This window comes from Phocoena phocoena, chromosome 11, assembly GCF_963924675.1.
Source record: "Phocoena phocoena chromosome 11, mPhoPho1.1, whole genome shotgun sequence".
Classification (NCBI taxonomy): Eukaryota; Metazoa; Chordata; class Mammalia; order Artiodactyla; family Phocoenidae; genus Phocoena; species Phocoena phocoena.
The window spans coordinates 1719620-1741275 of NC_089229.1; the positions used below are offsets into that span (position 1 = coordinate 1719620).

Here is a 21656-nt window from a genome sequence, read left to right on the forward strand (position 1 = left end):
AGAGATCGGCCTGTCTCCCCAGAGCACAGAGCTGGGAGAACCGGGACACGGGGTCCTCTGCCGGCTGCCGGACCACGCCAGAGAGAAGAGATCCCCCCACCGTCTGCGGGTGCAGCGTGGCCCATCATCGGGCACAAGGACCCACCCCAGGCCGACAGCTCCGGATGGAGGAGCAGGCCGGACCCCTCTTCTGCCTGTCCGTCTGTCCTGCCCTCAGGGCAACAGTGCAAGGCCAGCATCCTCACCCTGTGGGGCCCCGCCCTGCACCCACGTGGGAGGACCCACAAGGCCAGGGCTGGGTGGACGCAGAGCGGGGGCATCGGGGGGAATGTGGGGAGAATCAGCTGTCACTTCCTCCTGCCAACTCCAGCCTGAGATGCTCAGGAAGGTGGAAAAGGAAACAGGAAGACAGAGATTCCATGACCTTGTTAGCGTTCCAGGCCGGCGGGGGTGGGGTGGGGTAAGTATATATAGCTATCCACGGTGAGCTCAGCCCCAGCTCTCAGCTGATTAGATAGTAGGACATAATTAGCTAATTAGCATCACATAATCAGGGAAAGGACCCAGCTCTTCCATTCTGCTTCAAAATCATGCTTCCGAACTTTACCTACAATTGTTATGAGCTGGAAAGGTTAGAACTTTTCAAAAGCGATGCTGGAAATGAGATCTGAGGTCCGTCTGAGACCACGTAAAATATCAATAAGAATTGGATCACAGACCCGCATGTGTGACGTGGACAACAGAGCTCGTGGGAGGACACGAGGGACCAGCCCCCGACCAGCAAAACACATGACGTAAGAGGAGAGACCGGTAAATCAGACCTAGTTAAAATTGGGAATTTCTGTTCATCCAAACACACCAGTAAGCCAGTGACCGCACCAGGCTGGGAGAAGATGTTAGCAGTACAAGCCCCCAGTGCAGGACTCAGACTCAGAATAAAGAAAGCGCTCCTGGGAATCACGGAACGAACCGCCCAGTCCTTTGACAGATGCTTCACGAGAGATGCTTTCCACCCGCCCAGGAAGCCTGGGGAATCACACTTGTTATTAACCGCTCAACGAGGGACGCACGTCAACACCCAAACAAGCTGCCACACTACTCCCCCACGGGACGGCTAAACTAAAAAGACCAACGACAACGAGTGCTGATTAGAACACAGAGCAAATGGCACTGCCATACACCGCTGGGGACGGCTCCAATGGTACAGGCACTTTGAGAATCGCTTCTGGCGGACCTACCATAGCCGATTTGCACCTGTGCCACTGCTGGGTATACATACACCCACCATTAATGAGTGTGCATGTCTACGAAAAGACACACACACATGTTCACAGCCACGGCACTCATAATAACTGAAAATTCAAGATAACCCAAACACCCATCTTCTTTAGGACAGACAGATAAATGACGGTACAGCCACGCAATGGAATTCCACACAGCAATAAAAATAACAAGATGTCGCTTCACACATCGAGGTTGATCTCACAGACACGGTGAGTGAGAGAAGCCAGACACAGAAGTCTGTGTACTGTCTGATTCCATTAACGCGAGGTTCCAGAAGACGGGGCACTAGTAACGGGAGGGGGTAGGACTGGGGTGGGGGGTGAAGCATCCAGACTCCGGCGGGCGAGTAGTGCAAGCCTGCGTGTGTTACATCTCAGTTAAAGTATTTTGTAAAAGAATAAACACTTACTTTGGACTTCTACATCCTATGCAACGAAATCGTTTCTGAACTTGCCTACATGGGCATCGTTATGAATCTGTAACTGTATAGACTTGGATTCCCACAGCCACCAGGGATGCCTGATGCTGGAGGGAAAGCCTTTCGTGAGGAAGGGCTGCATTTGTTTTCTTCTCCCTGGTGCTTCTGTTCAGGTGTCAGAGGCACATTCGCATTCAAAGGCGATGATGCATCTCTTTAAAAACACACGGGAACATATGTATATGTATAGCTGATTCACTTTGTTATAAAGCAGAAACTAACACACCACTGTAAAGCAATTATACCCCAATAAAGATGTTAAAAAAACAAAAACAAAAACACACGCCTGCATCTTTGGTTTGCTGCCCCAGGAGGTTGTACAGCCCAGTCACCTAGGAAACACGGATCGCTGGGTCCAGGGTCCTGCAGTTTGCCCTTTGCCCTTACGTCCACCCTGGAGGGACCCTTGGTGCTCAGGGTGGAGGTGACGGCCAAGGTCATGTGGGCAGCTGGGCACTGGACCTGCAAGGACTCGGGTACTTAACCCCCGTATGGGGGCCCCGACTCTGACATTCACGGGCGGCGCCCCGCTCCCGAAGCTGTGGACCCAGGTCGTGAACACCGTACCTCCCCCAGTTACCAGTAAAATCTGCGTTAGATCAGCTGCTCGGCTACCAGCCGAGGCCACTTAAAATGAGGACAGTAAAGCTAAACCAAAAGCAGCTAAGGCACAGGCGAGGAGGGCCCTTCCGGCCGATGCAGAGGACCATCCTCACGGGGTCGCACTGACCCGAAGCGCCCACGCCCCTCCCAGGGCTCCTCCGACCACCAGGCCCCGGGCTCCGGCGGCAAACGCGGCTGCCTCTCGCCCATCAGGCAGGCAGGCTCTGCCGATCCTGCCGGGCATCTGAACAATTAAAGGGACACTTTCATTCACCTCTGCAGCTCCCTGCTGCGCGGGCCTCCTTCCTCCCCCCCCACCCAACTACAGCCCTGGAGAGCAAGGAAGGGGACGCTGACATCGCCGCCCTGCCGGACGCTGCCGTCCCTCCCCCAGCCCGGGCTCTGAGCGGCGGTCGCGGCCTGGAGCCCGGCCGCCTGGCCAGGAGCCGTATTCCTGTCCTGAGCTTCCTCCCTGCTGACCTCACTCCCCTTCACACCACCCAGGGGAGCCCCTGGACCTGCCTCCAGGCCCCTGTTGGGTACTTGCTCCCTGGCCCACAGGTGAGCCACACCTGCCGGGGGACAGCGCTCAGGCCACGCCCAGGGCCCCCTCGGTCGGCACAGACACCTCTCTGCACCGTGCTCAGGCCGCGCCCAGGGCCGGGCTCAGGGCTTCTCCCTCCAGTTTCTCAACAACCCCACGGTGAGTGCCACCACCCGGCCTCCTGACTCACCCGTCCACCGTCACTGCCGCTTCCATCACCAGCCTGACCTCTCCCAGCACCCAGTGCCCTGAGAGATCTTCCAAAAGGCCGTCAGACACCACCCGCGCTCCCAGCAGGTGGGGATCAGCCCCTGCCCCCCACCACGGCCTGAGAAGCTGGTCAAAAGACCCGGCCCCTCCCGCCTCCCCAAGCCCTACCTGGAAGGCTGCGCCCTCCACGCGGGTCCTGAAAGCGACCAGAGCTGCCCCTGTGTACCATGCCCGGAGCCAGCAGGACATGGGGGCAGGCCGGCTCCCTGGATTCAAATGCAATTGTTTTGTCGACAATTTCCCTGGTTTTGATTTGGTTTTTACCACGCTACTGAACCGAGTTTGAAATTTCAAATCACATGAAAGAGCCTGAGCTTCCCTCAAAGAAGGGCCTCCTTGGGAGGTGCAGAGCCCCAGGGCCCACACTCAGCCCCTAGGGAAGCCACTCCTCGCCAGGAGGCCCGGGAGGGATGCCTTCCCAGCCCCGGGTGGGGGTAGCCGCTCCAGAGCACAGAGGAAAGCCGCGGGGGCCTCGCCTAACGAGGCCGGCAATTTCGGCGGGAAGGAGAGGCTAGTAAAGGATGCCGGGCCCCACCCTCCTCCCAGAGGGGTCCCTACCACACCCCACTTCCTGGGCCTGCCCTGAAACTAACGGTGCCAGGGTCTGTCTGCTCTACAGAAGCTGGACTCCCTGAAAAAGGGGCTGGACTCCCTGGGAGCAACGGGACCCATGGTGTCCAGCTCCTGTGACCTCCACCCTCGGGAGTGGACGTGACCAGCATGGCAGGCGGGTTGCACCCACTCTCTCCCTCCACAAGGTCGACCCCCCGGCAGGGCCCCCCGGCGCTAGACCGCGGCGGCTGGGGTATCTCCCTCTGCGGGCCCAGAGCCGGGCAATGGACTGGGGCCAAGGACGGCCCTGCCACCAAGCTGAGCACCAGTGTGACCCTGTGCTGGCACGTGTGAACGTGAGCAAGGTGTGGACGAGAGAGAGGGGCCGCTGCCTCCCTCCTCTGCAGCCGCCAGCCCAGGAAGGAAGGGGGACTCAACCACGGGTTCTGACGGGCACTGTGTCCTCGGCACGGCTCTCAGAGACTCTGCCCGTGACGGTACCCACTGCCCAGCAGCCAGCAAGCACCCTGGTTTGCTGCCAGCTGACGCCCACCTGCTCCGGGCAGCCATGGCCCAGTGATGAGAGCAGGTGTCATCTCTTGCAGGAAGTCTTCCCAGGTAGCCGCGGCCTGAGTCCACAGTTTCCTCCCCTGGGGTCTCGTGCTTCCTCCACTCCCCCACACATCTCAGGACACAGTCAGGACCTTTTGTCCCGTCTTCCCCGGGGTCCTCGCTGAGGCCAACAGCCTGGGCTGCTCTCATTCTGCACCCAGGTCTGGGCCTCTCAGCACTGCTGGGTGTTTCCCAGAGGGCACTGTGGCTTCCTGGGGGGCACTGAAACCCAGGGGCCTCCAGGCTGCAGCTGACCACTTGGGGCAAGCTCCATCCCCCTTGTGGTCCAGTCTCCAGTCTTTAAAGGGGGGCGGATAAGACTGCTTCCCTCAATGGGCGTCTGTGGAAATAAAACCAGTGATTCATTTAAAGCCTTCAGCAAGGCCCTGGTGACCACGTAAACCTGTACATGCCGGCCTTTAGGAACTGTTCGCAGAGCTCTGACGCGCCCACGTCAACTGCAGCTTTGCCTGGGGGGTCCTGAAAAAATCCAAATTTAAACTCCGCCCAGGGTCAGGGGCTCCGGAGCTGAGCGCCCCCTCTGCCCTCCTTCCTGAAGGAGACAGAGGATCAACAATCTCAGGGAGGGGGACCTGCCTGCATCGGCCTGGACAGGGCCTGGGGACTCGCAGGGGACCCTGGGCAGAGCCCCGTGTAACAGGGTCTCACGCACGCCCCCGCCACGACGAGCGTCTGCGATGTCCCTGAGCTACAGGCGCGGGACGGGAGGCAGGCGGCCTGCAGACCTGTCTGCAGATCAGCGCCGAGCCCCCCGCACCCTTCTCTGAATAATGTCACAAGCGTCCCTGCTAACGGCTGCCATCAGAGCACGAGGGTTCCCACCACACGCTGGGGCACATCAGCTCCTGGTTCCTGGAGAGAATCTCCTCCGAGATGTTGCACAGATACTTCTTCTCTACACACATAATCCTCAAATGCTGGTTAAAGTGTGTAAGATGAGGGAGGCGACGTTATTAGCTTTCTGTTTTATAGCTTTCAGTGCACGAGTCTGGCACTTCCGCTAAATTTATTTCTGAGTATTTCATTCTTTCTGAAGCTACCGCAAGTGGAATTATTTTCTTGAGATCATTTTCAGATTGCTCCCTACCATTGTGGAGAAATTCCATTGAGTTCTGTGTACTGACCTTGCCAAACTCCTTTATTACTTTTAAGCGTGTACGGGCATTCCTTCAGATTTTCTCTGCAGAAGATCACATCATCTGTGAATAGATAGCTTTACTTCTTCCTTTCCCATCAGGATGACTTCTGGTTACGTGTCTCCCAGCTGCCCTGGCCATGCTGCCAGGACAATGCTGAACAGTGGCCAGAGGAGACATCCTCGTCTCGTTCCTGATCGTGGGGCAAAAGCGTCCAGTCTTCCCACTGAGCACGATGCCGCCCGGTGGCTTTTCATAGATGCCCTTTGTCACGCTGAGACGTTCCCTTTTGTTTCTAGTTCGCTGAGCGTTTTTATCTTGGAAGGATGTTGGATTTTGTTAAGTGCTGCTTCTGTAGCTCTTAACGCGATCGTGTGACTTCCGATCTTTATTCTATTAATACCATACATCACAGCTACTGATTTTCTTACGTTGATCCACTCTTGCACCCTTGAGATAAATCCTCCTTGGTCGTGACGTACAATCCTTTTCACACTCTCCTGGACTCAGCTTGTTAGTGTTTTGTGGAGGATTTCTGCATCTGTATCTATGAGGTCTGTAGTTTCCTTGTAATGCCTTTTCCTGATACTTTTGGTATCGGGGTAAACCCAGCCTCACGGAGTGAGTCAAGAAGTGTTTTGTTTGGAAGAGCTTGAGAAGAATTGACATTAATTCTTCTCTAAATTTGGTAGAATTCACCAGTGGAACCATCTGGTCCCGGGCTTTTCTTGCTAGGATGTTATTAGATTATTAACTCACTGTCTTGACTTGTCATGGGTCTACTCAGACTTTCTATTTCTTCTTAAGTCAATTTGTGTGTTTCTAGGAAGGTGTCCCTTTCATCCAAGTTACCTAATGTGTTGGCACACAGCGGTTTATAGTATTCTTCTCCACCCTTTGTGTTTCTGTGAAGGATAGTAAAAATAAAGAGGGTGGTCCTCCCTTTAGTTTCTGCTTTAGTAATCCGAGCCTTTTCTCTCTCTCTTTCTCTGATCAGTCTAGTTAAAAATAAAGTTTCGATATTTTTGTGTATCTTTCAAATAATTAACTTTTGGTTTAGTTGATGTCCACTGTTTTTTCTAGTCTCTGTTTTATGTATTTCCATTCTAAGTTTTGTTATTTTCTTCCTTCTACTTGATTTGGGTTTAGCTTGTTCTTTTTTTGGAGCCTTAAGGTGGATAACTTTCTTTTTAATATAATTTATGTACAGGTAAGGGTTAAATAACTTACTTCTTACGAACGGCTGTATATAGCAGTTAGCTCACAAAATTTCTGAAAATTTAACACGACTCTTGCAAGTCACTGCAAGCCTGCTCGGCCCACCACGGGGGGCAGGTCTGGCAGACTCCAGAGAGCAGGTGACACAGATAAAGGGTGGTGCAGGAGGCCAGGCAGGGCTGGACCCTCACTCGCACCTCTGCTGCTCCTCTACCCACAGCTCGCAGAGCTGAGCTGAACTGCTGGAGGCCACTCAACCGCACAGAGGGCAAACACAGGTTTCTAAATATGCATCTCACTTTTCCAAGTATTAAAACACCTAAAAGCTTTTGCCCCCAAAGACGGAGGCCTGCTGTCCACTCTGAATCCTGTCCTCTTTCCTCTCAAAGAACGGAGTCCGGGGTCTGGACGTGGAGGTGGGATGACCACTCATTCAAGTCTGCTGCTAAAGGACACTCTGGGAGTTCTAGGGCACAAGCAGGGCCACGGGGCAACGCAGGTGGGCATGGCCACCTCCGTGGGACACAGGGCTCAGCTCCTCCAGGAAGCCTTCCGGAGTTTTTGCTACCGCATCTGCCCGGTTCAGCCCCCATCAGGTCTGTGCTGCCCGTGACGGCCCCCTCCTCTCATCTCATGCTTCTGCCTCTGCACCCACCCTAGCGATGCTGCAATGGCCCTGGGGAGAAGCAGGGTGATCAGGTGAGGCTGCAGAGCTGGGCGCTGAAACACCAAGGCCCCCGCCTGATGGAGAACTAAGGGCCACCCAGGCATGGGCCTCTGGGTTCCGTCTGGTCCTCGCAGCGGGGAGCTGCCCGTCCCCCGAGGCAGCCCTGGGCCCCTAACCCCTAACACCCTTCTGGGAATTTCCAGCCACTCCCAGCTTCTCCGTTCCTCTCCGTTGCCTCGTTCTCTCCACCAGCATCTAAAGGCCTCACGTTTCCTTCCCTTTCGCTTCTGAGCCTCAAAGCCAGGTCCCAGCCTCCCTGCCCCTTCACAGGACCTTGGGGGGGGGGGGCTGCTGAGGCCGCGGCCCACGCTGCTCCTTATGCCGCGAGGCCAGTGTGACACAGAGGGGCCGTCCAGGCTCTGCTGGATCGAACACAAAGCAGACTTCGACTCAAACGCTCTCTGAAATTTTGTTTCCCAGTTATGTGATTTTTTTTTTTTTTTTTTTTTTAAATTATTATTTATTTATTTATTTTATTTTTGGCTGTGTTGGGTCTTCGTTTCTGTGCGACGGCTTTCTCTAGTTGTGGCAAGCGGGGGCCACTCTTCATCGCGGTGCGCGGGCCTCTCACTATCGCGGCCTCTCTTGTTGCGGAGCACAGGCTCCAGACGCGCAGGCTCAGTAGTTGTGGCTCACGGGCCTAGTTGCTCCGTGGCATGTGGGATCTTCCCAGACCAGGGCTCGAACCCGTGTCCCCTGCATTAGCAGGCAGATTCTCAACCACTGCGCCACCAGGGAAGCCCCAGTTATGTGATTTTTACCGTATCCTACAAAGCAGACGCCGGGCGCTGCCATCAGAGTTTAAGGAACAGTGGTCTACACTCGCCTCCCCTGTCAGACCTTCTCCAACCTGAGCTCCAACCCAACCAGGCTGTAGAACAGCCCGCGTCCTGACTCCTGGTCCTCACTGCTCAGGGGTGACTGGAGTGCCGGCCCCGCCCCCGTCACGTCTCCCCCGCCCCCTGCCTCGTGCAAGGCCCCCCCACCCCGCCTTCCCAGTTCACCCCCCTCATCAGCTCTGTGCACGTGTGTGGGCTTTGCCTCGATTCACACACCTTACGATTCACGACTTAAAAGTGCATCATTCAGTGGTTTCAGTGCGTCCAGAGCCGTGCATCCGTCGCGTCAGTTTTAGGGCCTCTTCATCCCCCCTAAAGAAAGCCCGTTCCCCTACCTATCACTCCCCAGCCCCTGGTAGCCACTAATCTGCTCTCTGTCTCTCCGGATCTGCCTGTCCCACGTAAACAGAATCACACACCACGTGCCCTCTGGGTCTGGCTTCTTCCCTGAGCGTCCTGCTTTCCAGGTTCATCCAGCTGAACGTGTGTCAATCCTCGTTCTTTTGTACAGCTCAGTAACGTTCCATTATACGGACACACTCCGCTCCGTTTGCCCATCTGTCCACTGATGGACGTCTGGGCTGTTTCCACCTTCCGTCTGGCAGGGCAGGGGCTTCTGTGAATGTGTGTGGACACGTTTCTGAGTTGCCAGCTACAAACTGGCACGTGTCGTCTACCTCTACGAGGATTAAATCCTGAGCCGGTGCAGCTGCTGACCTTCAACACCCCCCCCCCCCCCGCCCCGAAAGGAGTTCAGGGTGGAGATCAGGAAACAGGCTCTCTGTGCTCCGGGAAAAACTGTCAGCACAGGCCTTCAGATAGATCTTTTCAGGAGATTTTATGAGCACAATTCTTGCATCTCCTCTTCTGTAGGGAAGCACTCAACTCCTTCACGGTGACGTCTGCTCCTCGGGACTTGCAGAAACCTTCTGCAGAAAATATGTGCTTGATTGCATGGACTCCCCCCTTCACCAAAATCTCATCTATGCTGACCTTCCCCCCGCCTCTTTGGAGCAGTCCCTCAGAGCTCTCTGAGAGGCTGTCTCCTGGGTTGTAGTCCTCACTGTGCCCCAAATAAAACTCAACTCCCAACCCTCACGTTGTGCCATTTTTTTTCAGTCGACAGAGTGGATGTATATTTTCATTTCTCCTGGGGAATACCTAGGATTCCATTTGGAGTGGAACTGTTAGATCCCAGGATAACTCTTGTTTAATCAGGATCATTTTTCCAAAACAGCTGCTCCCTTTTACATTCCCACCAGCAGCGTAGGAGGGTTCCGATTTTTCCACACCCTCGGGAACAGTTGTTGTCATCTGACGGTTGGAGTCTAAGCCACGCTTTGGGGTATGAAGCAGCGTCTTACCGTGTGCTTAATTTGCATTTTCCTGCTGACTCGTGAGAGCTGGCATCTGGTTATTCACGTCTATCTTCTTTGAAGAAATGTCTACTCAGATCCTTTGACAATTTTAAAATTGTGTTAATTGTCTTCTCATTTCTGAGTTGGAGGGGTCCTATATATATTCTAGATAAAGGTCCCTTATCAGATCCACAATTTGCAAATATGTTCTCCCGTTCTGTGGGCTGTCTTTTCACTTTCTTGATGGTGTCTTCTGAGGCACCGAAGTTTTTCGTTTCGGTGAAGTCCCATTTCTCTATTTTTCTCTTGTTGCTTGTGCTTTTGGTGTCATATGTAAGAATCCTTTGCCAAATCCAAGGTCAAAAAGAGTCACCCCTGTCTTCCGCTACAAGTTTCATCATTTTAGCCCTTACCATTTAGGTCTCTGATCCATGTTGAGGCTGCTGGCATATATATGGCGTGAGGCAGGGATCCAACCTCGTTCTTTTGCACACGGAAATCCAGATGTCCCAGTGCCACTTGTTGACAAGACTACCGCTTCCCCATTGGTCTTGGCGCCCTTGATGAAGATCAGCTGATGCGATGCAAGGGTTTATTTCTGCGCCCTCAACTCCTTGCATCTACTAATGAGGTGCCTCTTCTAGGTCTTCACTTCGTCCCTGGTAGGGACCCAGACTCATCCCAGACCACAGCAGCCATCTGCACACAGACCCCTCTCAAACAGCCATCCCTGCTCCAGCTTCCTCAGCAGAATCCCTCAAAGGCCATGTCCGGAACATGCATGTCTCATACACGGCTGGGAAGAATGTAAATGAGGGACGGGTGGTTCCCTAGGTTGGAGCATCAGTTCAGAGAGAGCCTCTGAGCATCACACCTCCTCTCACTCTAAGAGGAGTGTGGGGACGCTCAGCTGTTACCCAATCTGTGCGCACAGCTGGTGAGCACCCAGGAGGCCTGGGGCCACGGCTTTCCACCCAACACCCTGGGCCCTGTCTGCATCCCAGGCTCCCCGGAAAGGAACGGTGTATTACGAGATCTGACCCTGATGTCCAGGGATGCGACCTGGGTGCATTAGTTCCCTGCTCAGGAATACGAAGGCACGTTGGCGAGAAGACACGCCAGCTCCCAGCAGGTGCCAGGGGTCAACAGCATCAGCCAGGAGGTCCTGGCAGGGACTCCGGAGAGCCTGGCAGGCCATACACAGGAGGACCCTCTCCAGACGGGACTGCACCAGCCTAGGCTGCGACCCCCTCCTCAGGGCCGCAGCGGCCCTCACGACAGGCCTGCCCGCCACACCCCATGGCTCCCAGGAACCCTGCCAGGCCCGGCCTAAGACCCCTGCCCTCACCACCCCCCCACCATGGCTGGGGCAGCGCTACTCCAGAAACAACCCTCTCTTCTCCCGCCCGACTGCCCGTGCCCGGCCCCTGGGCACCACGCTGCTTTCTTTACTTTGTTCTCTTCCAAGAGAGTTTCATGAGGATTCAGCTGATGGGAGGAAGAGCCTACCTTTTTAAAGAAAGAGGCCACTTCAGGGAGAGTGGAGCTGCCTGTGGGTGACCTGCTGTGTACTGGGCGGGGCGGGGCTTGGGGACTGGGCCTCGGTCCTCTCAGCGGTGCTGCAGAGGGGCGTCGGGGCCACACGCATTTCCACCGGTGGAGAGGGGCCCTCAGAGCCTTCCAGAGCTGCAGTGCCAGCAGAGGAGGCTTTTAACCGAGGTGTCCACGACCAGCGGCAGCCCCGAGGGTAGGTGCCATTCTGTGTTTTGTGTGTAAGGACGTGAAGCCTTGCAGGGATAGTGGGGCTTGTTTGAGAAACTCTTTCTCTGATGGTTCCATGAGTTGGAAAGACCCTAGGCAGGTCAGGATTAGGGTCCAGGCTGCGGGGGGGGGGGGGGGGGGGTTGCGGTTTACCCAGAAACACGGCCAGGAGCTCCCCTCTCACCACCAGCCCCCTCCTTTTACAAAGAGATACTTTCTTGGTGAGCTCCTATTCATCCTTTGGTACCCTGCTCAAATGCTCCCTTGAAGATGCAACTTTGCTAAGGTCCTGGACAGGAAGTGACGGCTGTACTCTGGGGTCCCCCAGCCCCTGCCCCACAGTCTGGACCCTAGTCCTCCAGCACTGCATGTTCTAGGTACTAGGTACCCTAAGAGTCAATCTCCCCTTCCAGCTCTCCTCCACCCAGGAGCAAACACCTTATTTGATCAAAAGAATGAGTGAGTGGGCAAATGAATGAACGATAAGTTAATAAATAAATGAATAAACACGTGAACAGATGCAGCTGGGCTCAGTACTTCAAGCCCACGTATTTACCAAACATGACAGGGTCAGCACAAACCATCCCAATTCAAGGCCCGTTCCTAAGGAATTCCAAGCAAGCCCATGCAACCCGAGTTTCCTCTTCAGCAGCACGATTCACACTTGAGGAAACATTATGTGCACAGAGCAAGAAAACAGAAAGGCAAAAATTAAATTAGATGGCAGCCTGGAAATGCCCGTTGTGCAAAATATGCCAGCTAACTGACTTGTATGGCCTCCCTGGAAAACGGCCGGGTTTTAATTTGGGTCTCTGGGACCCAGCTCCTGACGCGCGGGGAGGCTCACAGGAGAGGGGTGAGAACACGGTTTCGGATGAGCAGACCCAGATTCAATTAGTAATCAGTTCTGACCTGACTCTCCCGAAGGCTCCCAGAGCTAATGACCAGAGGGGAGGGGAGCGGGCCCGCACCTCCCCCTCCCTCCCTCCTGGCCGGGAAGAATCCATCAATGTCAGCCCAGAAGGCGCTCTGGCCGCTTCTAGTTCCAAGAGCTTCAGATAGGGATGTGATGGCTTAGCCCAGCTCACTGGGGGTCAAGGCGGTCCACCGGCGACCCACTAGGCAGACAGAGTCTAGGGTCAGTGGAGCGGCCTCGGAGTAGCTAGGCCTTTCCTCTCTGTAAAGACTGTCCGTGATTGTTTCTGAGGATGGTCCCCAGAGGCAAGGACGTTAGCACTGCGCATGGACATCTGGCTGTCCAATCACACCCCGTCCGTGGGATGCCGATGGCTAGACGCTCTTAACGAGGACAGACAACAGCTTCTTAGAAACAAACCTGACGCCAGCACGGGTGCTTCCTTGCTCCAGATCCTCCAAAGGCACCAGCTGCCTCAGCATCCTTCCACTAGCCTCCAGCCCCCCCCACAGCACAGTCCTTTCCCACCATCCCCCAGGTGCCCCCGACATTCCCAGGGAGCCCTTCCGGGCTGGCAGCACAAGTCAGGTAGCACGTGGCCGAGGGGCCTGAGGGAAGCAAGGCGGGTCCCGGGGGCGGCCGGGTGGTCCTGGAGCCCCGTGCACCTCCAGGGTGCTTCTGGGCACCCCAAGCTCCGTGGGTGAGGCTCCCGCGGCCAGCTCAGCCCCAAAGGTGCACAGGACGTCGGGGCCTGGAGTGGTGAGGGCCGGGCCTGCTCCCTCGGGCCAAGAGCCCAGGCCCGTCCCCGACTCCTTCCCTGTCCTGCTGGAGGCCACGTGGGGCTAGAGCTCCAGGCCCCGGGCCCCGAGCAGACTCGCTGCCCCGGCCAGGTCCCCGGATAGTCCTGGATAGGCTCACTGGTGACACTGACCCGGGTCCCTCAATCAGCCCCATCCCCGAGGGCCCCTTCCTTGGGGGCCTTTCTCCCTTTGGGGGCTGCACTGGGACCCACCCGGCTTGTCAGAAAGCCTCCCCCTCAGGGACGATGTGTCCTCGCTCCTGATGCAGCCCTGCCAGCACTGCTGGTGAGCCTCCCAGAGTGGTCAGGAGCTCAGATGCCCCGGCCCTGTGCTCAGCACGCCCATCACGTCTCCCGTGACCTTCACCAGCACCGCCTGCAGCAGGCAAGGTGGTTCCCCCCACGTCCTAGGTCAGAGCAGGGGAGCCGGTGCGACTCCCTGGCGGAGGCAGCAGACTGAACCAGGGAGCTGGGCCCCCAGAGCCTGTGCAGAGGCTGTAGGGGAGGGGAGGGACCGACCAGAAGAGCCAGGGTCCAAGTCCAGCTCTGGGCGACCCTGTGCATCCCTGCCGCCCCCACGGGATGGACCGGCTGATACCTTGGACCCTCCACCTTGACCACGGTGACCGCGACTCCTCCAGCCGCCCCACACCCCTGCATGGGGCCATCCACCCCAAGGAGCCTGGACCAACACGGGCAGCTGCCAGCCAGGCCCACGGGAGCCCCCAGGCCGCCCAGAAGAGGGGTGTCCCCCCTGCTCTAGTCCTGGGGCTGGGCAGGGCTCCGGCCCGGCTCCAACGCCGCCTCCCCGACTCGCCCGCTGGCCCCGCCCCAGACCCCTGCTGGGCCCCACTGCGTCCAGCCTTGGGATGCCCAGGTCCCCCGCAGAGCACCCACGGCGTCTCCTGCACCAGGGGACGCGCCCACGTCGGTGCCCTCATGGAAGCCACAGGGACTCCTCCCCGCTTTGTAAAGACGGCTTGTGGGTCTGTTTCTGAGGACGGTCCCCAAAGGTACCACCTCCCACAAGGTGCCTGAGTACCAACTCAGCAAGAATGTTAACAGGACGTGTCTTGTCCCCCAGCCGGCTCAGCCTCAGTGGTGCCACCAGCCTACCCAACGGGCACATCGCGTGGGCTGTCCTGGGAGCCTGTGGCGGCCCCGCTGCAGGTCACGAAGCCTGGGGCACCTGCCACCTGCCACCTGCCAGACCCGCAGGGCGAGGAGCCCCGCTGGCACCTCAGACAGAGACCACACGGGCATCAGGGCCATCTCGCTGGTGGCACCGCCTCCACCCTCTCTGCCCGCAGCAAGCCTGACTGGCCAAGAAATGCCCTCTGGCCCCGTGGGCACCCGGCTCCCCGCCAGCCTGCCCTCCACGCCCACGGCCAGCAGGCAGCCCTCAGGTGCACAACCGGCACCGCTGGGGGTGGCGGCCCCGTGCAGCCCGAGGCCTCGCCCAGCGAGCAGGGCGCCTCGGTGGAATGTCCTGGGGGCGGGGGGCATCTCGTGGACCCTGGGCACGCAGCCTCTTGTGGCCCCCGACGGCCGCCCGGGCCGGGGCTCTTACCGTCCACGCAGGCGGGCCTGGCTCTGGTGGTGCCCGCGATCTGCCCCTTCCTGCACGCGCAGCGAGCCGTCTGCCGGGCGATCGTCCTCCGCGGCTGGCTGCTGTCGCGGTCCAGCGTCACAATCTCACAGGTGCCGGCGGCCAGCTGACCTGCAAGACAGGCACAGATGGGGCTGAGTGGACGCGCCTGGAGACCAGCCGTCCCGGCACCACACCGAGTGCCCACCTGGCGCCCGCCTGCAGAGGGACCCAGAGGGACATCTGAACCCCCCAGACGATGCGTCACACCCACCCTGTAAGAGCCAACGCACCGGGTCAGGCCAGCGACCTCCACGCTTCTACAGCATGGTTTTGGCAGCCTTGCCTGGGCGACAGGACGTTAAACGTGCCCCATCTCAGCCACTCCTGGAAATGAAGGGCTGAGTCACAGGGGAAGGGCCCCCGGTCACGAGTCAGGACCTGGGCGGCACACGGCTCCGTGACGGGAGGCCAGGCTGGCCTGGAGTGGCCCCGGTCTGTGTCTGGACCAGCCCAACCTACCGAGAAGGGACCCGTCTCATTTGCAGGTGACGACTCCATGGGTTTCACTGGCTTCCTCACCCCACCACGTGACCCCTAAATCCAGGGAGGGCACCATTGCTCTGAGGAGCTGAGGGGGCCAGCATCCCAGCAGAGGGACACGCCTGCCTGTAAACCAGGATGCTCTGAAGAGTCACACTGACAGGCAGCGCCGGCGCTGGACGGCGGGTGCTGACGAGGGAAGCCTGGCCGCTGGCCCCAGGGAAGCTGCAGGTCCTCCCCGGGCCTGGCTGGTGCACCCCCGTTCATTCCCGAGCTGTGAGCCTAGATCTCTTGGTGACACCGGGTGGCCCCTCGGTGTGGCCACACGGCCACAGCCTCCACCGGGGCGTCCACTCGCGGCCTCGCTTTCCTTCCCTCCGCAAACAGTAAGCACCGCTGTAAGCCGCCCTCTGCGCTGGGCCCTGGGACCACAGTGCGAGAAAGCGGGCGGCACTCTGCCCCTGAAGGCCCCTCCCAGCTCGAGGATACGGCCCCGTACGGATCCCAGCCCACCGCTATGCAGGGGGTCGGCAGGGAGAGAGGACGCGGGTGCATGCCGCAGCTCCAAACAAGGGAACGACGAGGAGGCGACACCCAGGAGACGGTCCCCACGGGCAGGGGAGGAGGGTGGCGGTGTCCACCCCACAGAGGAGAAGCTGGCAGCTCCCTGGGGCTCCCAGGCAGCCGTTTCTTCAGCCCTGGGTGTCCTTCCTCATACACTGCTGTCACCCCTGGCCCCCTCCTCCAGGCAGCCCCCCGGGTCCTCCCGGCGGCTCACTGCCTTTTCGTCACTGATGTCACCTCCGGGTGCCCAGCACGGCCTGGGGCCAGGCTGGCAGGATACAGTGCATGGAGCAGACACCGGCTCCATCAGCCCAGAGCTGCCCGGGCCACCCACCCTGACCCGGGGGAAGCCACGTCTGGGTGTGACCGACCCAAGAGGCAACGGGGTATCTGCAGTGGGTACCAGACATGCCCGGCCCAGGGCCTGAAGGGAGCTGTGCACGGGGACCCCAAGCCAGCTGCCCAGAGCCCGTCATGGACGGCTCACGGGAGACCCACACAGGTGTGGGAGGAAGGATGTGGGCCCCGGGCCCCTCCTCCTCGACCTGCTGGGACCCCCCTCCCCTTGCTGAGCAGAGCCTGTTCCATGGCCAACGCCCCAGTGCCGCCTCCCTGAAGGCTTTGGCTGTGATTGACCGTGCACTAACTAATTACACGCAAAATTATATACTGAGCTAAGAACCAGGAGAAATAGACGCGTAAATAACAAAGTAGATAAACAAATGCAGCAGAGGGTAGAGTGTCGTGGATAGTGAGGTGTGCGTTTCTGGTAACAACAGTGGTTAGAGCCTTAAAGACAGACGAGATTACGAGCAACCGTGCATCTGAGGGGGGGTCCAGGAGCTCACGGCAAAGACGCTGAGACTCGCGGGCTGGTCCGACTCTGCGACGTGCGGTCGGGCAGCTGCGTGGGTTCTGTCCCGGCTGTTATTTTAAGCTCTGCGTGTTGCCGTGGGGCTGCTCTGGCACTCTCGGTCCTCGCTGCCGTCCACCCTGACCCCAGACACCTCTGGTTGACGTCAGTGGCCGGCAGAGGCCCATCTCCTCGGAACCTGAGCCCTGGTCAGTAACTAACAAAGCAACTGACCGACCAGCCATGGGAAACCCCTGACCCAGGCACATCGCGCCTCCGGAGCCTGGACCCTCGTTCGTAAGGGGGTGGCCGGGCAAGGTCCCCGCCGGGGGTCTGAGAGGGCCTCTACGTCCAGTGCACCTCTCACACGGCAGCCGTCCGCCTAATCCCATCATCCCCCTCCAGGTGCCACGATTCTGGACCACGCCCCATGGATCAGTGGCGCTGGGGTAGGGAAGGACAAGGCCTCCAAGGGCCCCCCGATCCCTCTGCATGTGCACCCACGTGGATATGCCGCGGACAGCAGGTGTCCCGGACTGTAGCCAGTGCCCAGGGGCTGCCGTAAAGAGGCGTCACAGACTGGGGGCCTAACCCCCAGAAGTTTCACCCGTAGCCTGGTGGCTGCAAGTCTGAAATCGAGGCCTCGGCAGGGCCGGCTCTCTCAGGGTGGCCGTGGAGGGGGGACCTTCCTGCCTCTCGTGGGTCCTGGTGGCCGTTTCTCGCCCTGTAGCCCCATCAGTCCCATCGTCACAGACCTCCTGGTGTCTCCTCTTCTCACACGGTCACTGGTCACGTTGACTAGGGTTCACTTAGGGGCTTCATCTTAACTCGAATGTAGCTGCGAAGCCTCTATTTCCAAGTAAGGCCATCGTCCCAGGTAACAGGGCTGGGACCTGAATGTACCTTTTGGGGACACCATCAGTCTATGAAAGGAAGAAAGCCAGCCTCTGCCTGAGAGTGTGGAAAAGCCAACAGGGAACGAGCCAGCACCGGGGTGCACGGGCCCAGGCCACGCATGGCTCCGCATGCCTTCGGGACACCACGGGTCCCGGTTCATGAATTTATTACCAGCTCACAGCCTAGGCGCCCAGCCCGGCCCCTCTCCATCCCTCCACACCGCGTTTCCTCGGCTGCCCTGGCCTCCCCTTCTGGGGTTTCCAGCCCTCGATTCCGTGTTGGGGGTTGGCTGTCTGCAGACTCGGGTCTCCTCCCGGGCTTTCATCCCAGGACCTTCACGTGGTCCTCGCCCTGTGCCGTGACCATCCTCCCCGGGCTGGGCTGGGTCTTGGATGTTGTCCCCGACCCCTGGAGGAGCTCATGGATAAACGCTCCCATCCCCGGCTGCCTTGCCCCCGGGCTCCACCGCGCTGTCCTTAGTTCAGGCGCCCGGCACCCCTGACAAGGTTGGCAAACGGCAGTACGTGAACGGCTCCCGTGGGCAGGTCCAGGGCTCCTGGAAGCAAGCAGCCCAGGTGAAGGGCAAGGGGACAGGGACAGGGTGGCAGCACATCACCACAGGGGCTCAGAATACAGGCTCAAGAGGTGCTCGGCGAGCTCGGAAGAGGCGGCGTCCCGAGACACCAGGTGGCTCTCCCCGCGGGTCACACAGCTGAACACGGAGTTCAGGCATGAGAGGGGTGGTCCACCCGCACCGTGAGGTCGCCTGGTGTCGAGGAGAAGACTGCCCGGCCCCACCCACGCTGTCGGTTCTGCTCTGGGGGTCGACAGTGAACTCTGGTTGCGCAGTTAACATGCGGGTGGTACCTCGTCGCTCACAGTACTTAGAACTTGACCACGTGCTCGGAACTCACCGGACTCGCCACGGACTCAGCGGAGCCCTCCTCCAAGGCGCTGGTCCGTCCCTGTCTGCCCACACCTGACCTGGAGCTCCCAGGCCCCCCCACCCAGCTGCCCAGGAACCCACAGCACCTCATTCAACCTGCATCCAAGTGTGGGGCACAGGGCAGGGGGGAGGACAGGCAGCCACCTGGCCCTGGGCCCCCAGGGGACCACACTGGCCGCCTTAACCGGGGCTGATGTTCTGGACACCCCCTGTGGCACTCTGGGGGGGTCTTCTCAAGCCAGCTCCAGGCAGGCGCCCACCCTGCACTTGGAAACCTCTCTGTTCCACTCAGATTTCCGGTTTGTTGTGAAAATGTCACTGCCTCACACTTCAGCCCCGGTGTCCTCTGACCAGGCCAGCGGCTTCGTGACGATGGGTATCTCAGTCACAGGGCCTGACCCATGCACCTGGCCGAAGGCCGGCCAGGACCCCCTGGGAGCCTACTGCCCCCAGGAATGACCCTCCCCAGGTCCCGCCGTGCCCGCCCTTCATCCCTCGCTCCTGAAGCTCGAGGAACCAGGGACCCCCAGGGTCTGGGACAGCACACGTGGGACACGGGCCTCCGAGAGGAGTGGGGAGGCCTGCAACGGGCCAGGCCAGTCCCCACACGCCTCCCGGTGGGCCCTCCTACTCTGGGAGAGGGCAGCCAGGAAGATTCTAGAGTCTGGCCTCCCCCTTCCCTCCTTCCCTTGTCTCACCTCTGCTCTCTGTGTCACACACACAGACACGCACACCAACACACAAGACGTGGTCGGCGTTTTCTTCGGGGGGCGGGTGGGATTATAATTCTTATTGTCTTCCCCCAGGTAATTTTGTTACAAAGAACTTGTATTACTTTTAAAACCAGAAAGAAAAAAGAATGCTTCAAAAATAAAGCAAACAAGAAATCACAATTCCTTCCCCAACAGCTGCTCCCACCATGCACGCGGCCCACACCTGACCACGTCCTCCTCTGCAGTGGGGACACAGGCCGGGCCTCCCTGCAGCTGCCCCCCCAGCCCAGCCTGGCGCCTGGACCCACAGGCCCCGCCGGGGCCCAGGGAGGAGAGTGTCCAGGCGTGCACACGTGTGTGCCTGAGGGGTGATGGGCGGCTGCCGTGAAGACGGAAAGAAACAAAACTCCAGGGAGTCTTCTTAGGAGAAAGGCAGCAACATAAGCATTTAACAAAAGCCAGATGCCGTAGAGAGACGTGTAAAAAAAGAAAGAGATGCTCACTTTCCCCCAGAGACAGGCCTGCAGCTTCTCACTAGACGGCGGAGGTCAGGGTGCGCATGGGTGGTCACGCAAACCCCCGGTTCTATGGTCTGATTCTGTCCCCTGACACTCGTGGGAACGTCATTGCATGTAAACAGCTGGCCACGCTCCCCCTGGACGCTGTCACCTCTGCCTGCAGCTGGGGGTCCCGCGGGAGAGCAGGAAACACCCCCCCAGGAGAGGTCAGGTCCATCACCCCCATCCTGGCCACCCATTAGGAGGCAGCCTTGCCCAGCCGGGGGTTCAGATGTAGCGTGACCTACAGGGCTGGGATCTGCAGGGCCCCGTCCCTGCTGCTGGGACGGGGGAGGGCGCGTGCCACGCCTGCCTAGTTGGTGGTGGCTGAGCCTGCGGAGGGGAGCCTGGCTTGGGAGCGGACCCCCAAGGGGCTCACTGCCTCGGTGCCTTAGTGATCCAGGCCGCTGAATGTGCCCCAGGACCAGGGGCCGGGGGCTCCTACCACCCACGCAGCCCCAGAGGCTAGGAGTGCAGAGCTACCCCCAGCGACAGCACTGGTCCCTGAGGGGCCGGACCAGACTCGGTGGGGGGCCACACCACGCCCTCAATGCTCCCCCATCAAGGCAAGTACCACTACCGTCCTTGTTTCTACAGATTTTCCACAAGCAGCTCACAGAGGTTTCTCCCATGCCCAAGAGATCCCGACTGGGGGCCTGGGGCTTGGGGAAGGGGCCCTGTGGAAAGTTTCTGTGGAACACGCACCCTCCCGGTCCCCGGGACGCCACAGGCTGTGAGCGGAGGGCAGCTGCATCCCGAGTACTCACGGGCATAGTCCCTGCTGCTACGTTTTGGCTGAGTCAAGCTTTGCCAAGTTTCATTTATTCCCTGAGCTGGACCAGGCAGGATGGCCGGATACCAGCACCTCAGCAGCCCCAGCACGGTCCCCAAACCAGGGCGGCCACCAGCCAGACCCTGAACAAGGTCACGGGAAGGGCTGAGGGGGTCCAAACTCCTGCTCGGGCGTCATTTCTCAGTGAAGAGAACGGTCTGTAACCTGGGTGTAGGTTTCAGGAGGGCATGGTCCAGGCCCCCGCCCCCACCCCCACCCCCACCCCCCCCCACCCCCACCCCCACCCCACCCCCACCCCACCCCCGGCTCCAGATGGATGGGATACCAAAGGATGGCTCTGGGCAGCCGGTGCCCCGTGGCCTCCCGGGTGGGAAGAGGCCCTGGGGCGACTCAGCTGGGCCTGGCCCTCAGGCAGCCCCCGCCCCGTTCCCGGGAAGGCACCACAGCCCTTTAATCCAGTCTGTGCCGACATCAATCTGGGAGGAGGTCTGACAGAATAAAGGCACTCAGAGAGGATGGCATTTAGCGGTCACGAGTGTCAGCCCTGTGCCTGGATGAGAACAAAACCTGGGCAGCCCAGGAGGCCAGCAGGGCCTGAGGCCGGCACGGGGCCCGGAGCTGACCACAGGCTGGGTCACCTCCAGGCACATGCGTGACCAGGAAGATGGGGGCCCGGGCAGGTCCCCAACAGGAGGGAAAAGACCCAGATGAGAAAGCGGCTCTGCCCTCGGGGAGGGTCCAGGCCACGTAGGTGCGGACATGGAGACCCACACGGGGACCAGGAGGTGGGAGCCACAAGGCCTGTGGAGTTTGTGGTGGGAGGACCCGGGGGCCCTGGCTCGTCTCTGGCTGGGCCTGGGGCACCACACCGCACCTGTAACCGGGGGGCCTGCACTCTGGTCGGAAGGGCTGCAGGCGCTCTGTCTCCCACAGAATGGGGGGTCTGGGGATCTTAGCATCTGCACGTGCCCCATGGCCAGCGTGGGTCAGGGCCTTGCCCTGAGTGTCCTGGGCCTCACAGGGCCCTTTGGGAGACGGGCGATGGTTGGTGGTTACAGGGAAGCAGGTTTCAGCTTAAGCTCAA

General features: G+C 59.2%; 1 protein-coding gene across 1 annotated transcript in view; it reads right to left on the reverse strand.

Moving 5' to 3' along the window:
• Window positions 1-21656, reverse strand: part of TAFA5 (TAFA chemokine like family member 5) — a 189076-nt gene that overhangs the window by 55493 nt on the left and 111927 nt on the right. The window contains exon 2 of the mRNA XM_065887768.1: window positions 14689-14838. Within this exon, the coding sequence (XP_065743840.1) occupies window positions 14689-14838 (150 nt within the window). The remainder of the gene's footprint in view (window positions 1-14688; window positions 14839-21656) is intronic.